This window comes from Giraffa tippelskirchi, chromosome 4, assembly GCF_054371585.1.
Source record: "Giraffa tippelskirchi isolate mGirTip1 chromosome 4, T2T-mGirTip1v1.2.pri, whole genome shotgun sequence".
Lineage (NCBI taxonomy): Eukaryota > Metazoa > Chordata > Mammalia > Artiodactyla > Giraffidae > Giraffa > Giraffa tippelskirchi.
In genome coordinates, this window is record NC_137278.1 from 193,964,811 (window position 1) to 193,979,142 (window position 14,332).

A 14,332-nucleotide genomic window follows, 5' to 3' on the forward strand; every position below is an offset into this window, starting at 1 on the left:
TTCCTGCAGCCATCCACAGGTGGACAGGGTCCCAAACAAAGGTATTTTGGTTTAACATTTAGGCAGAGGGGCAGGGTTCCCCAAGGCAGGTTATTATGTGTGAATAGTATCCTTTTTTTTTTTTGTCTTTGATCATTGCTATTTTAATCTTAGACTCAATAATGTTAACATATGCATTTATTATTGTGCTATTTCAGTTGTTTCCCTGTGGAGGGGAGGGAGGCTAGGGAAGAAGGGGATGTAGGTATAATTACAGCTGATTGGCATTGTTGTATGTCAGAAACCAACACAACATCATAAAAATTTTTTAAATATTTTAAAAAGTAAAAAAAAAAAAAAATCAGCAAATACTTAAAAAAAAAACACACACACAGAGAGAACACATTATCCTTGGAGTGGGGGGCGGGAGGTATCTTTCAGTGAACAAGGCAACAGGAAGCAAAGTTTAAAGTTAAAAAATAATAGATCCAGCATGGAGTAAATTCTCCCCTGTAACAATTTTAGCTCCAGTAATCCTGGTTAATGGGCTTCCCAGGTGACTCAGTGGTCAAGAATCCACTTGCCAATGTAGGAGACACAGGAGATGTGGGTTTGATCCCTCATCCAGGAAGATCCCCTGCAGAAGGAAATGGCAACCCACTCCAGTATTCTTACCTGAAAGCCCCAATGAGCAGAGGAACCTGGTTACTATAATCCATGGGGTCACAAAGAGTCGGACACGACTTAGTGATTGAACAACAACAAATCCTAGTTAATGGGTAGTTTTCTTCTGAATGTAGCCCTGCTCCTTCCGTCTTGTGAGTGATTAAACTGTCCTACTTCTAGCCATTGGATAGCAAAGGAGAAGCTGGAAAATCTACAGCCACTTCTTAAAAGCCATGACCTTGAAGTGCTGTGTATCACATCCACATCCACTAATAATGTCTGTGTTTGGTTCTAAAGGTTGGGCCAGATCAACATAATTTTTGCCTGGCTGGCAAGATTTCTGTAGAAATTTCACTCTAGAAGGGAAGCATGAATTATTTAATAGATGGAGGGTTGTTTCTGCCACATCCTGTGACTACAATATTGGTATTGAGAAACTTGATACTTTAATCACCATTTGTATATTGACCATTTGTCCTCGTGGCCAAAAGTCATGTCTTAGTAATTTACAGTCTGCAAATCCCAACAATCTGCAAAATTCTCTTTTGTTTCCATGTCTCACTGGATCAATCACTGATCTCTGTAAGGGAAGAAACTAAAGGGCACACTCCAGGGGTCACCTCAGGACATTTAACAAGGACACTTTTATAAAGTTTTGGGAAGGATTAAGAGACTCATGGGAAAAGACCCTGATCCTGGAAAAGATTGAGAGCAAGAGGAGAAGAGGGCAACAGAGGATCAGATGGTTGGATGGCATCACTGACTCAATGGACATGAGTTTGAGCAAACTCAGGGAGATAGTGAAGGACAGGGAAGCCTGGAATGCTGCAGTTCATGGGTCACAAAGAGTCAGAAACGATTTAGTGGCTGAACAACCACAGCAACAAGGGAACCAAAAAGGGGTGGTGAAGTATGCATTGGTGAGTTATCACCCCTGGGCCTGAAAGGTTAAGGAAAGGGTGTTTGTTGGGACTTTGTGACCTGTCTGATAAGGTCATGGCCTAAGGTAGAGAATGTGCAGCCTTTGCCAAACCACAGCATGATAGGAGAAAGCCAGTGGAATAAACACCAGGATCAGTCTCCCCTTCACCCCATGAACATGGCTGCTGCTGCTGCTGCTGCTAAGTCGCTTCAGTCGTGTCCGACTCTGTGCGACCCCATAGACGGCAGCCCACCAGGCTCTGCCGTCCCTGGGATTCTCCAGGCAAGAATACTGGAGTGGGTTGCCATTTCCTTCTCCAGTGCATGAAAGGGAAAACTGAAAGTGAAGTCGCTCAGTCATGTCCGACTCTTAGTGACCCCATGGACTGCAGCCTACCAGGCTCCTCCGTCCATGGGATTTTCCAGGCAAAAGAGTACTGGAGTGGGGTGCCATTGCCTTCTCCGTGAACATGGCTAGTACCTCCCAAAAGTTGAATTAACTGGAAATCAGAGCCCACGTTTTCCCAGATATTGTTGTGTATTTGAGTTCTGCCTCCCAAGGTGTATGATGGGATCAAGAGCATCTCCAGAAGCAAAAGGAGAATATTCAGCAAATTCTCCAAATATTTTATATGATTTTTATGTGACCTGAGATTTTGAGATAGAAAATAATGTAACTTAACTCCCTTCAATCTTTTCAATGGGGCAGTTTCTATCTTGAGGTGACAAAGAGGAAGAAACAATAAACATAAAAAATATGCATTAAGAGTCATGTCAGGAATGAAGAAATGGAACTTCAGTGACAGACATTAATTTCCAGGGGCTCTCAAATTTTATCCTCACTAAATATCAGGCTCAGAAAGATCTAGTTTTTTCCCAATATGGTATATTCTCTGATAAATCTCTTTGGGAAAAACACTGGGCTCTCTTAACCAAAGATTAATATGCTACTTGTATACTTTTAATGTTTTTAATCATACTGTCTTAGGATTTATTGTTCCAAGTACTGTTTTGAAGGTCTTTTACATGCATTACCTTGATTCTCACAGCAGCTCTGTGAAATAGTTACTATTGTTGGTATGTTGTAACTAAACTGCAAATAGAGGCATGGGCAAGTCAAAATATTTACCCAGATTCATTCATGTATTAAGTGGAAGAGTTACTTTGTAAACTGGGTGAGCTGATCACAGAAACGGTGCTATTAAAATCCAAGCTATTCTGACTTCATGTACAAGATATTTTTGGTATGATCAGATAAAAAGAATCTTTATAGGTATGGTTTGATTGGTTTACATTTTTTAATTATAATTTTTCAATCCACTAAAGTACCATTCTTTACAATTCAGTCATATATGGTGATCTAAAATCTGTACTTTTCCACTGCTGCTGCTGCGGCTGCTAAGTCGCTTCAGTTGTGTCCGACTCTGTGCGACCCCACTGGGGAGAGGTAAAACACTAAATTGCAGAGATATGGCTGATTTTTGGAACTAGTAATTTGGTTTTCTCAATTATTAGTTTCAATTTGTACTCTCTAAATGGACAAGTGAAAGTAGGAAAATAATGATATAATGCTCCAGAGCCAAATCTCAAGATATTTGAAGTAGCAGCAGAATCCTTAGTATTTCTGTTTTTCCTCAGTGTCCCTCCCCCTGCCAAATCTGCTTGTTTATTGATTGTTTCAAGCAAAACAGTCAAGTGTCTTTGGATGTCAGTGGCCAGAGCTATAAAACTTACACATATTTGTTGAGTGTTAATTATATGCTTGGTACTCTGCTCAATGCTTTACACACTATATTAAATGATCCTCACAATTACTTTATAAGTAGGGTAATAATATTAAACTCATTTCATAGATGAATAAACTGAGTTTTAAAGAGACTAACCAATTTATCAAAAGGCAGATAGGGAACAAGTTGTAAAGTAGTGTTTCTCAGGATGTATTAAAGGATATTTGTATCAGAATCAAGTTGGAGCACTTATTAAAAACATAGGACTGTGGGTTATCACAGACCACCAAGCTGAGTTCTCTGTTCCATATAACAGATGAGTGAAACTGGATGGGAGGGAGGCTCAAGAGGGAGGGAATACATACAGCTAATTCATTTCATTGTACAGCAGAAACTAATACCACATTGTAAAGCAGTTGTACTCCAATAAAACAAAACAAGAAACAGGACTCTTTCCTCTCAGCATTCCCACTGAGTACCATAACTATTTGTGTTTGAACTTCTCCATGTTTTAACAAGCACCTTAGCTGAGATTTTGAGAATCATGTTCATAAATTTTAATGCCACAAATTTAAGAAGAAAGAGTACCTTTAGGGAAGCTGTGAAAAGAAATGAAAATTTTGCCTTTTATCCTGTTAACGGGTGCCTCTCTCTCCACATATCTATAAATATTGCATGAGTTACTCAGCAAAAACCAAACACAGGACTGTCAGGAAAAGAACTAGATAAAGCATTTGTGCTTGCTGTTCAACTAGTCTGTGAACCTTGAATTTACTCATTTTGAAGTCCCATTTGTTTTCTTGCAAACCTTTTCTTCTCTTGGACAGAAAATTATTGCTATTGAGTCTGACCAGAGGTAGACCTTGAATAGAAATTATGATATTTGTATAGTGTTTTACTGATTGCTGTGCTTTCTAAGGAACTGTCTCAAACAATGAGAAGCAAATATTTTTGTTTTTTATGAGCCAGGAGTTGTGCTTGAAGGCATAGAATAAAAATTAGAAACAACATTGTGTTTGCTTTCATGGAATTTCTGATATAATTAATGCTCTGAGGTTTTATTTTAGGTTGTGGGACTGTGAAATATATGATGGGTGTTATTTTATTTTTAAATATGAGAAAATGGAAGTTAGGAGGCTACATGACTGGTCCATGGTTGTACTTGGGTGATCATGCCATCTAAATTATTCTGATTCCATCCATGTCTCTAGAGACTATCATACAGATCAAAGTAAGTCAGAAAGAGAAAAACAAATATTGTATATTAATGCATATATGTGGAATCTAGAAAAAAAAGTATAGATGATCTTATTTGCAAAGCAGAAATAGAGACACATGTAGACAACAAACATATGGACACTAATTGGGAAAACGGGGGGTGGGATGAATTGGAAGATTGGAATTGATGTATTTGAACTATTGATACTATGTATAAAATAGATAACTAACGAGAACCTACTGTATAGCACAGGGAATTCTACTCATTGCTCTGTGGCGACCTGAATGGGAAGGAAATCCAAAAAAGAGGGAATATATGTATACGTAGAGCTGACTCACTTTGCTGTACAGCAGAAACTAACACAACATTGTAAAGAAACTCTACTCCAATAAAAATTAGTATAAAAATAAATAATTCCACTGATTCCAAGTTTAGTATACTTTCTCTTACCTTATACTGTCCTTCAAACTTAGAAATTTTGCCCAGCTTAAGTCATTTAAGCCCTAACTTTTCTTGTTTCAGTGTAAAATATATGTGTTTATGTCTGAAGATGCAATCAATCATAATATTAATATCTTGCGGTAATTAGGAATGGAAGACAAGGAGAATGAAATGAATGCAAACAGAACAATTGGGAAACAAATGATGGGTTCACGTACTGGCTTCTGGATGTTTAAAGAAGACACTAACCTGTTCCTCAGTATAAAGGACTTTATAAAGAAGGAACTAAGTGTTGTTGGTAGGATAGATAATGCAAAGATGACTCCAAGCGGAAAAAGGGAAAAATAGGCAATTCTGTGGCTAGTGGCTCCTTCACCCAGTTCTTTTATTGTACAATCAAGCATTTATCTGTGACATTCTACCCCTGTCTTTGCATTAAATTAGTTGTTCCACCTTTACTATGCCTGCTTTCCTTTCACACATTAAGTAATGTCTATTCTCACAGAAGGTAGGGTGAATTTTTCCATTATGAAAATAAGCACAGTTCATATTTTCTGTTCCAGTTCCAGAAAGCTTCAACCTGTGAATGGAAAAGGTAGAATGAGCTCCTCTGAAAGCTAAATAAACAATCAGCAATCAAACTCTGGGTCTGGGCTTCTCTCATGGCTCAGATGGTAAAGACTCTGCTTGCAATGCAGGAGACCCAGGTTCAATCCCTGGGTTGGGAAGATGTCCTGGAGAAGGAAACGGCAACCCATTCCAGTATTCTTGCCTGGAGAATTCCATGGACAGAGGAGCCTGGCGGACTACAGTCTATGGGGTCACAAAGAGTCAGACACAACTGAGCGACTAAGACTCAATTAAACTCTGTGTGAAGTATTCTGTTGCACAAAGTGAAGATAAGAAGTATGAGGGAAAAAAATAAAAAGCAACATTCAGATCTTTGAGGAACTTCCAGCCTGCTTCGGAGTATAAAGTATGTACGTGTGAATAGCACAATAGCAATTTAATATACCTTAAGATTAAGTAGACGTGAACAGTAAGTACAATAAGAGTTCGGAGGAAAAGATGGATGGGGATCTAAAATGATGAGAAAGGCTTTACTTTTTCACCTTTTCATGGAAGATCATGCTTTAGTTCTGTTTTGAAAGAAGGGCAGGATTTAGATAGAGAGGAGCCCTGTCGGACAAGTACCTACACAGGGTGGAAATGAGCTCAAGGAAAAGTAAGTTGATTAGTTATTTTTGAAATGAGGATTTACGTTACAGGGTAGCAGATATAAGACTGCATTATAACTGCTTGTTCACTTGTCTATATTTCCTGCTACACTGCTATAACAAGAGGACAAAGAATGGATATTTATTAATTCACTTGCCAATGTCTATGGGATACCTAGGTGGCTCGGTGGTAAAGAATCCCCCTTGCCAATGCAGAAGACTCAGGAGACTCAGGTTCAATCCCTGGGTCAGGAAGATCCCCGGCAGGAGGAAATGGCAACCCACTCGAGTATTCTTGCCTGGAGAATCCCAAGGACAGAGGAGCCTGGTGGGCTACAGTCCATAAGGTCGCAAAGAGTTGGACACGACTGAGTTAGTACAAGCAGAAGCACAAGCACGAGTGTGGGGTAGCTGCTACATGCCAAAGTTGTTCATGTGCTGCAAATAGAGTGGCAAACAAAACACAAAGTCTTTTCTACTGGGGAACTTACACTGTAGTGAGGGAATGTTGGTAAGAAGACAACAAATAAATAGAAAATTTCAGAGCATGGTAAAAGTAATAATGGAACAGTGTGATGCGATAGACTTGAGTGGACGTGGTGGAGGGAGGCTAGTTTAGTTTGGGTAATTAAAGATGGTCTCATTGAGAAAATGCTGTTTAAACAGACTTGAGTGACAAGAGGGAGCCTGCCATGGAGGAGGTCATTCTAGAAGCAAACAGCAGGTACAAAACCCTAAGACCACAAAACATGTTGAATTTATTGAAAGAACAGAGGGGTCACCAGTGTGCCTGCACTTTTGTGAAAAGGCAGCAAGCGATAAATGTAAAGTTCAGATCTATGAAGAAGCTTGCTTGTACTCCTAGTACTCTTGAGTCCTGTCCATAATAAAAATTTAGTAAGTGTCTGTTTAATAAATTAATTGAAAATTAAGTAATGATCAAATTATGCAAATTTTGGTTGTCAGTTTACATTTTAAATGGAGAGACATTGCACAATGTGAACAAAAGGTGACTGGAGATTAGAAAATCATATTAAGTAACCCAGTGTAATTGATCCTTTTGCCTGGATTGTCTGTAGAAGGTTAGAGCCTTTTGACATGAGCTTTAGAATTCTCTTGTAATTGATAATGTGCCTGATTCTTGGAGACCTCTGAGGTAGAAAGTGAAAGTCGTTCAGTCATGTCCGACTCTTTGCGACCCATGGACTGTATAGTCCATGGAATTCTCTAGGCCAGAATACTGGAGTGGGTAGCCTTTCCCTTCTTCAGGGGATCTTCCCAACCCAAGGATTGAACCCAGGTCTCCTGCAGTGCAGGTGGATTCTTTACCAGCTGAGACACAAGGGAAGCCCAAGAATACTGGAGTGGGTTGCCATTTCCTTCTCCAGAGGATCTTCCCGACCCAGGAATCGAACCAGGGTCTCCTGCATTGCAGGTGGATTCTTTACCAACTGAGCTGTCAGGGAAGCCCCCTAACGTAGAAGACAAGGGAAAACAATACCAAAGGGTCAAAAAAAAACCTCAAAGTAAGATGTTCCAACCATAAATTATAAGGATGAAAATTTTGTTCTCAAAATATGTGAAGAGAATCAGATCATGCTACAAAAAAACCAAAACCAAACCGAACACACATGTAAAATGTTCAGTGGTAAAGTTAAGGGTAGAAACAAGTGGGAATGAAGTATCAAGAATAGAGGTGGATTGCAACTTAGACGGAGAGCAGAGAATGGGAGAGTTAGAAAGTAGACTCTAATTGCAAGCGCTCTCTTGTTAGGCTTAGGAAGTAAGTAACTCCATCACCAATTTTGTAACACACGGTACAACATAGAGCCACTTCCCAACTTTTAAGTAACTTGTACTCAAGATCAGAGAAGATCTCAGAAATAAAAATTCCTAGTTGTGCCTTGTATTCTGAGTGTCCAGAGACTTACACAGTTTTGGAAGGAACTGAGCCGTCCTCCCACCTCCAGACGTCACTGGATTTCTGGCGGGACAATCCAATCCAACGAATCAATCCAGTCCTGCTATTGAGATATTGCTATTGCAAACACAAATAATTATAATGGTCAGAGTGTTTCTACAGTTCTTATAATGGCATAAAGGAAAAACTTCATGATAAGACTCTGGACAAAACAATGGATTATATGTCTATATTAATACTAATTGATTATATTTGATATTTAGAATTATACCAAGTTTACTTGTTTTAGCATAAAAATACTTGTAGGATACAGGGAAAAACTGTAAACAAGACAGATAATATTCTAATAATCCTATATGTTTATCTTCCATCAATTGAAGGTTAGAATCCCAAATAAAGTACCACATAGGAGAAGGAAAATGAAAACTACGTTGTTGATGAAATTTTATATTCCCTAGAATTAAGCTCTGCTTGCTTTGGTTTCATTGCTTAGCTTGTTTACAAAATCTTCATATATAAATATCAATTTTTTTTAGTTGACTGGATAAAAGAGATGTCTTTCTCAAAGGGATTTTTCAAATGACATACATCTATTATTTTTCTACTTTGAAATTATCTCTATTTACTATACTATATGGACTTCCCTGGTGGCACAGTGGTAAACAATCCACCAGCAATGCAGGAGACCGGAGTTTGATCCCTGGGTTGGGAAGATCCCCTGGAGAAGGAAACAGCAACCCACTCTAGTATTCTTGCCTGGAAAATCCCATAGACAGGAGCCTGGCAGGCTACAGTCCATGGGGTCTCAAAGAGTCGAACATGACTTAGTGACTAAACACAGAAATACTTATTCATTTTGTTCATTGCCTATTGCTCCAACTGGAATAAAGTTCCATGAAGCTAAGAATTTTTGTAGATCTTATTAACACACAGGTTCAAGTACTGGAATTTGTTGAATTAATGGATGAATTTGTTGAATTAATGGATGGATCAATCAATCAATCTATCTATGGGTAACAAAATTAGAAGAAAGTCAAATGTTCACGTACTCAGATACCTTCCAGAAAAAAATAGATGAGAACATGTTCTTGGCAAATAAAAATGGCTTGAGCATCTTGGCAGGAACATGAAACACAAGATGGCATTCCGTGAGAGAGATTTCTTGAGAGTCATTTATTTCTTAAATGTGAGCTACCTGTCATGTTTCTGTTAACTTTTTTTTCTTTAAAATACATCCACATCATATACTTCACTATAGAATTGACAGATAGGTTCTATCTGAAATTCTGCCCAAAATTCAACTATTTTATATTCGTCCAAAATTACATTACTTCTTTTAATTGTACATCTTCAACCTGAAATTGGCCTATAGTAATAAGACTTGAGAAGACATGTTTAGTCTCTAATTAACCTCCTTGTAATAGAATTGAGATTTTAAGGCACTCTCTTATTTTGTCTGATTTGAAAGAAATTAATTTATCTGAATATCTTCTCTATGAGTCTGAGCCCACAAGAAGAGCAAATATGTTGTATAGCAAGTTAGAATAACAGAACATACAAATGAGCATGAATGTCACTGAGTTAATTTCCTCTTTTCTGGTCCGTTACTGGTTATTTCAGCTCTCAGTAATGTAAAAGTCAATTTTGCTGATTACTTATAGCAGCTCTGTAGAAAACGTCTTGCTTAAATATTTGAATTCTATTGAATATCTGTCTGCATAGAACCCAAATCCTGATCTATTCCAATTTACATTCGATTTCATTTTAATATGCAAAAATGTGAATAGTTACTATATTCAAATTGTGGGATAAATACAATAAACAATTTCTGCCTTTTAAAAAATGTGTGCTTTCATGTATATGTATGGCTGAGTCCTTTCACTGTTCACCTAAAACTACATAACATTGTTTATCAGCTATACCTCAATACAAAATAAAAAGTTTAAAAATATGCATATACATATACGTATGTAAGAGTCTCTTGATTAAAGTGAAAGAGGAGAGTGAAAAAGCTGGCTTAAAACTCATCATTCAAAAAATGAAGATCATGGCATCCAGTCTCATCACTTCATGGCATATAGATGGGGAAATGATGGAAACAGTGACTTTATTTTCTTGGGCTCTAAAATCACTGCAGATGGTGACTGCAGCCATGAAATTAAAAGACACTTGCTTCTTGGAAGAAAAGCTATGACAAACCCAGACAGCTTGTTAGAAAGCAGACATTAGTTTGCTGACAAAGGTCCATCTAGTCAAAGCTATGGTTTTTCCACCAGTCGTGTATGGGTGTGAGAGTTGGACCATGAAGAAAACTGAGTACTGAAGAACTGATGCTTTTGAACTGTGGTGTTGGAGAAGACTCTTGAGTCCCTTCTGCAAGGATATCAAAATAGTCAATCCTAAAGGAAATCAACCTTGCATATTCATTGGAAGGACTGATGCTGAAACTGAAACTCCAACACTTTGGCTACCTGATGCCAGGAGCTGACTCATTGGAAAAGACCCTGATGCTGGGAAAGATTGAAAGCAGGAAGAGAAGGGGTAACAGAGGATGAGATGGTTGGATGTCATCACTGACTTGATGGACATGAGTTTGAGCAAGCTCTGGGAGATGGTGAAGGATAGGGAAGCCTGGTGTGCTGCAGTCCATGGGGTCGCAAAGAGTCAGACTGACCGAGTGATTGAACAACAATGTTGAGACAAACTGTTATTGGGTAGAAGAGAAACTGCAACTCTTGGCTCCTGGCTTGCTCCCAAGATTTACAAAAAGAAAAGCTACATTCAGTAAAAAAGGGAGAGTGCAGTAGTGGATGCGAATGTGTTTGCTTGGAAAGAGCTTTTGTTAGAAGCTGTCAAAGAGGGAAATGCGGAAGAGGAGAAGTGTTCTAAAATGTCTCTACTCTGTCAATACCAATCTCCCAATTCCTCCCACCACATTCTTTCCCCCCTTGGTATCCATACATTCGTTCTCTATATCTGTGTTTCTATTTCTGCTTTTCAGATAAGATCAGCTATACCATTTTTCTAGATTCCACATAGCACAGGGAACTCTACTTAATGCACTGTAATGACCTGAATGGGAAAGAAATCCAAAAGGGAGGGAATACATGTATACATAGAGCTGATTCATTTTGTTGTGCAGTAGAAACTAGCACACTATTGTAAGGCAAAGCAACTGAACTCCAATAAAAAATAATTTAAACTATTAATTTAAATTAATAAAACTATGTCTGGGAGAGTCTGTGAAAAGACAGAGTTTGCACCAGGGTTCATTCAAAGAGTCAACAACTTAGCAAAAACTGAGAAGGCATGTTATGTTGGGATAACACTGATATTTATATTTCACAGTCATATTGAGGTTTTTATACTTTCAGATTCTTTTTGAATTCATACATAGAGTTAAGGAAACTAAGAAATTATCTTAACTTATGTTGCAGAGATAATACCAGAACTCAAAGTTTCGTTAGTTCTATTTCAGTACTTTCTACTCTCAAATGTTGTAATTTTTACTGAGCTTGATAAACGTCTCAGAGGAGAAAAAACTGGACAACATAGACATGTGAAAAAAAGAAAGATTTGTCTCCTTTGAGATTTGTCTCCTTATGACTCCCAAGATATTTGACATGGAAATATCCTTACCAGGATGCTCTCACTGGTGATCTTCACAAGAGTAGCATTTACGTCAATGCAGTACTTCTTACTCTCTTCCCATGTCAGGTTGTGCTTGAAGAATCCATAGCAACTGTCTCCATAGTATCGCCAGTGTGTGTCACATGGGTTGCACTTATGACCTTGAGGAGAAACCAAGCATAGGATCTCTTTTATTCTGAATTAAGTTTACTTTTTCTTCATCTTCACTGTTTCCTGCATATCTCAAGTTTCTTTACAGATAGCATAAAAAAAAAAAAAATACCCCAGAGTTAAGGGAGATGAAGTGGTTACCAAACCATACTTACTTTGCTTTTGTCCTGATAGTTGTATTAAATCTTGGCAGACCTTCTTTACTAACAGTTTCAGAGTTCCTGAGAGATCTTCATTCTCGGCTTGTAGATAGTTTTGCTGCATGACAGCTAGATGTAAACATTAGATAATCATTTGTAATTAGGATAAAAAGGGCGATGCAAAAAATGTCTTCTCTTTGAACTTTAAATTTAGTAGAGTTGTCAATCTATGAAGTATTTACTGGATACATGTGAGTAGTGAGTGTGTATGCTCAGTCACTCAGTTGTGTCCAACTCTTTGCAACCTAATGGACTGTAGGCCACTCAGTTCCTCTGTCCACGGAATTTTCCAGGCAAGAATACCGGAGTGAGTTGCCATTTCCTCCTCCAGGGGACATATGAGTAGATGAGTGCTGAAAAGTGATCAGGGTAAAATGGGTATAAAGAACACATTAAGTACTGTGCAGAATGGCAGCTGAGGGTTCTCCAAAAATAAAAATAATAAGAGAACTGTCAATACTTGAAGGAGATAATCACAAGTAAGAACATGCCATGATCAAATCATATGCCCAAAGCAGCTATTTTGACCTTTCCTTGAACATGAACTTCTAACCGTGTTTCACAGAGGTGAATGACCTCTATTATTATGCTTCCATGTAATACCAGAATATTCATTCTTGTTGTGCTCATAGTACTGTGACATTGAAATCAATCAAAGGTGGTGAATGAAACATTCTAAAATATCTTATGGAAAAATAAAGAGTATATGAACAATTATATATATTTGTTATTGTTTATTAGCTCAGTTATGTCTGACTCTTTTGAGATCACGTGGACTGCAGCCCACTGGGCTCCTCTGTCCATGGAATTTCCCAGGCAAGGATACTGGAGTGGGTTGTTATTTCCTTCTCCAGGGGATCTTCCTGACCCAAGGATTGAATCTGAGTCTTCCACATTGCAGGCAGATTCTTTACCATCTGAGCCAGCAGAGAAGCCCAATTAATTTAATCCAGAATTTAATTTTAATCAGAGGTAAAGGTCAGAATTCTCCCTTACTGAGAGCATCCTGGCCCCTAAGCATAGGATGATTGGTGTGGTGACAAATATACAAATAAGTGACAATTAAGCTTAGTGACATACACCAGGACACTTAGGTATGTCACATCATTAGGAAAAAGTCAATACTTACACATAAGCCCCAGAGCCACCAGCCCAACAACCATCCCCATGCATAAGACCAGCAGAGTCAAAGCCATCACACGCCACAAAGGGGAGGAAGCAGGTTCCACTGTGGACATACAATAAAGATGTCAGAGGGCAGGCAGAATGGCATAGCTATGGGACAGCAGCAACCCATTCCCACCCTGTCAGGATTCTCCAAGTGATAGAAAATGCTTCCTTGGTCCATCTTGTCTTTGCTCCCATGGTGATAACCAACGGTAAACACAACCCGCTCCTTTCCCACTCCCACTGGACTTCTCCCTGAGTCAGAATGTAACTCGCTGCTACGGTCTTGTGTGTTTGTATTTTGTCTTTGTTTTGTGCCCAACCATATAAACAACTGTGGTGATAAGCAACAACTGTAGAATCATACTCATTCACTGACATCTTAGAAAATGGAATTTCCGAACGTTCTGTTCTCTTATCCCCTAGATTTCTATTCCCTCCACATTTAACTCTGTAAACCTGATGGTATCCTTTGTTGTTTATGTGAAGTGTGAAGTGTTAGTCACTCAGTTGTGTCCAACTTTAAGGATTGTAGCCCACCAGGCGCTTCTGTCCATGGAATTCTCCAGGCAAGAATACTGGAGTGGGTTGCCAGGCCCTCCTCCAGGAGATCTTCCCAACCCAGGGACAGAACCCAGATCTCCCACATTACAGGCAGACTCGACCGACTGAGTCACCAGGGAAGATCTATGTTGTTTATATTCTAAGTAAATCTGAGTTTATGCAGATACCACATAAATGCTGTTGGGAAAAAAAGTCATTCGGGAAAAGAAAACAAAACTATACATGCTATCATTAGTAGAAAACAGGACACTAGGGTAGAACCATTTCAACAGTTCATTTGCAAATTGCTGGCTCTGGGCCTTCTTACCTGAAGTCAGAGCTGGTTTTTGAGCTTTAATATTTAAGGTGACATATCCATCTTCATCCTGCATGGCTTTCCTTGGGCTGCAGTGAATTCAATGCTCAATGGCTTCACAAAATGTGTCCACTCTGATGATTTCAATGTCTACTTGCCTGTGATTCTCCTCTGTCTGCTAAGTTGGAGCCACATGAGTTAGCGCAAATGGTTT

The 14,332-nt window shown here is 38.7% G+C and overlaps 1 protein-coding gene across 4 annotated transcripts; it reads right to left on the bottom strand.

The window, feature by feature from the left end:
• Positions 1–5,321: 5,321 nt before the first annotated feature.
• On the bottom strand, positions 5,322–14,295 carry CLEC1B (C-type lectin domain family 1 member B). 4 transcript variants are annotated; one of them, XM_081589429.1, is made up of 6 exons: positions 14,131–14,295; positions 13,222–13,320; positions 12,048–12,161; positions 11,731–11,882; positions 8,102–8,208; positions 5,322–5,533 (listed from the first exon to the last, which is right to left on the bottom strand). In XM_081589429.1, the coding sequence occupies exons 1-6, from the start codon at positions 14,192–14,194 to the stop codon at positions 5,389–5,391; spliced, it is 681 nt and encodes a 226-aa protein (XP_081445555.1). In that variant the 5' UTR covers positions 14,195–14,295; the 3' UTR covers positions 5,322–5,388. The 4 variants fall into 4 exon arrangements, with proteins under 4 accessions (XP_081445555.1, XP_081445556.1, XP_081445557.1 ...); XM_081589430.1 differs by having other exon boundaries at positions 12,039–12,161; XM_081589431.1 differs by lacking the exon at positions 13,222–13,320.
• Positions 14,296–14,332: the final 37 nt, after the last annotated feature.

Excerpts from the sequence above, each read along its gene's own strand:
- CLEC1B (XM_081589430.1), bottom strand. The coding sequence starts at position 14,194 with ATGCAGGATGAAGATGGATATGTCACCTTAAATATTAAAGCTCAAAAA. Across the intron at positions 13,321-14,130 it reads AAAACCAGCTCTGACTTCAG|TGGAACCTGCTTCCTCCCCT; the intron begins GTAAGAAGGCCC and ends GTATGTCCACAG. Across the intron at positions 11,883-12,038 it reads ACAAAAGCAAAGTAAGTATG|GTCATAAGTGCAACCCATGT; the intron begins GTTTGGTAACCA and ends TTTCTCCTCAAG.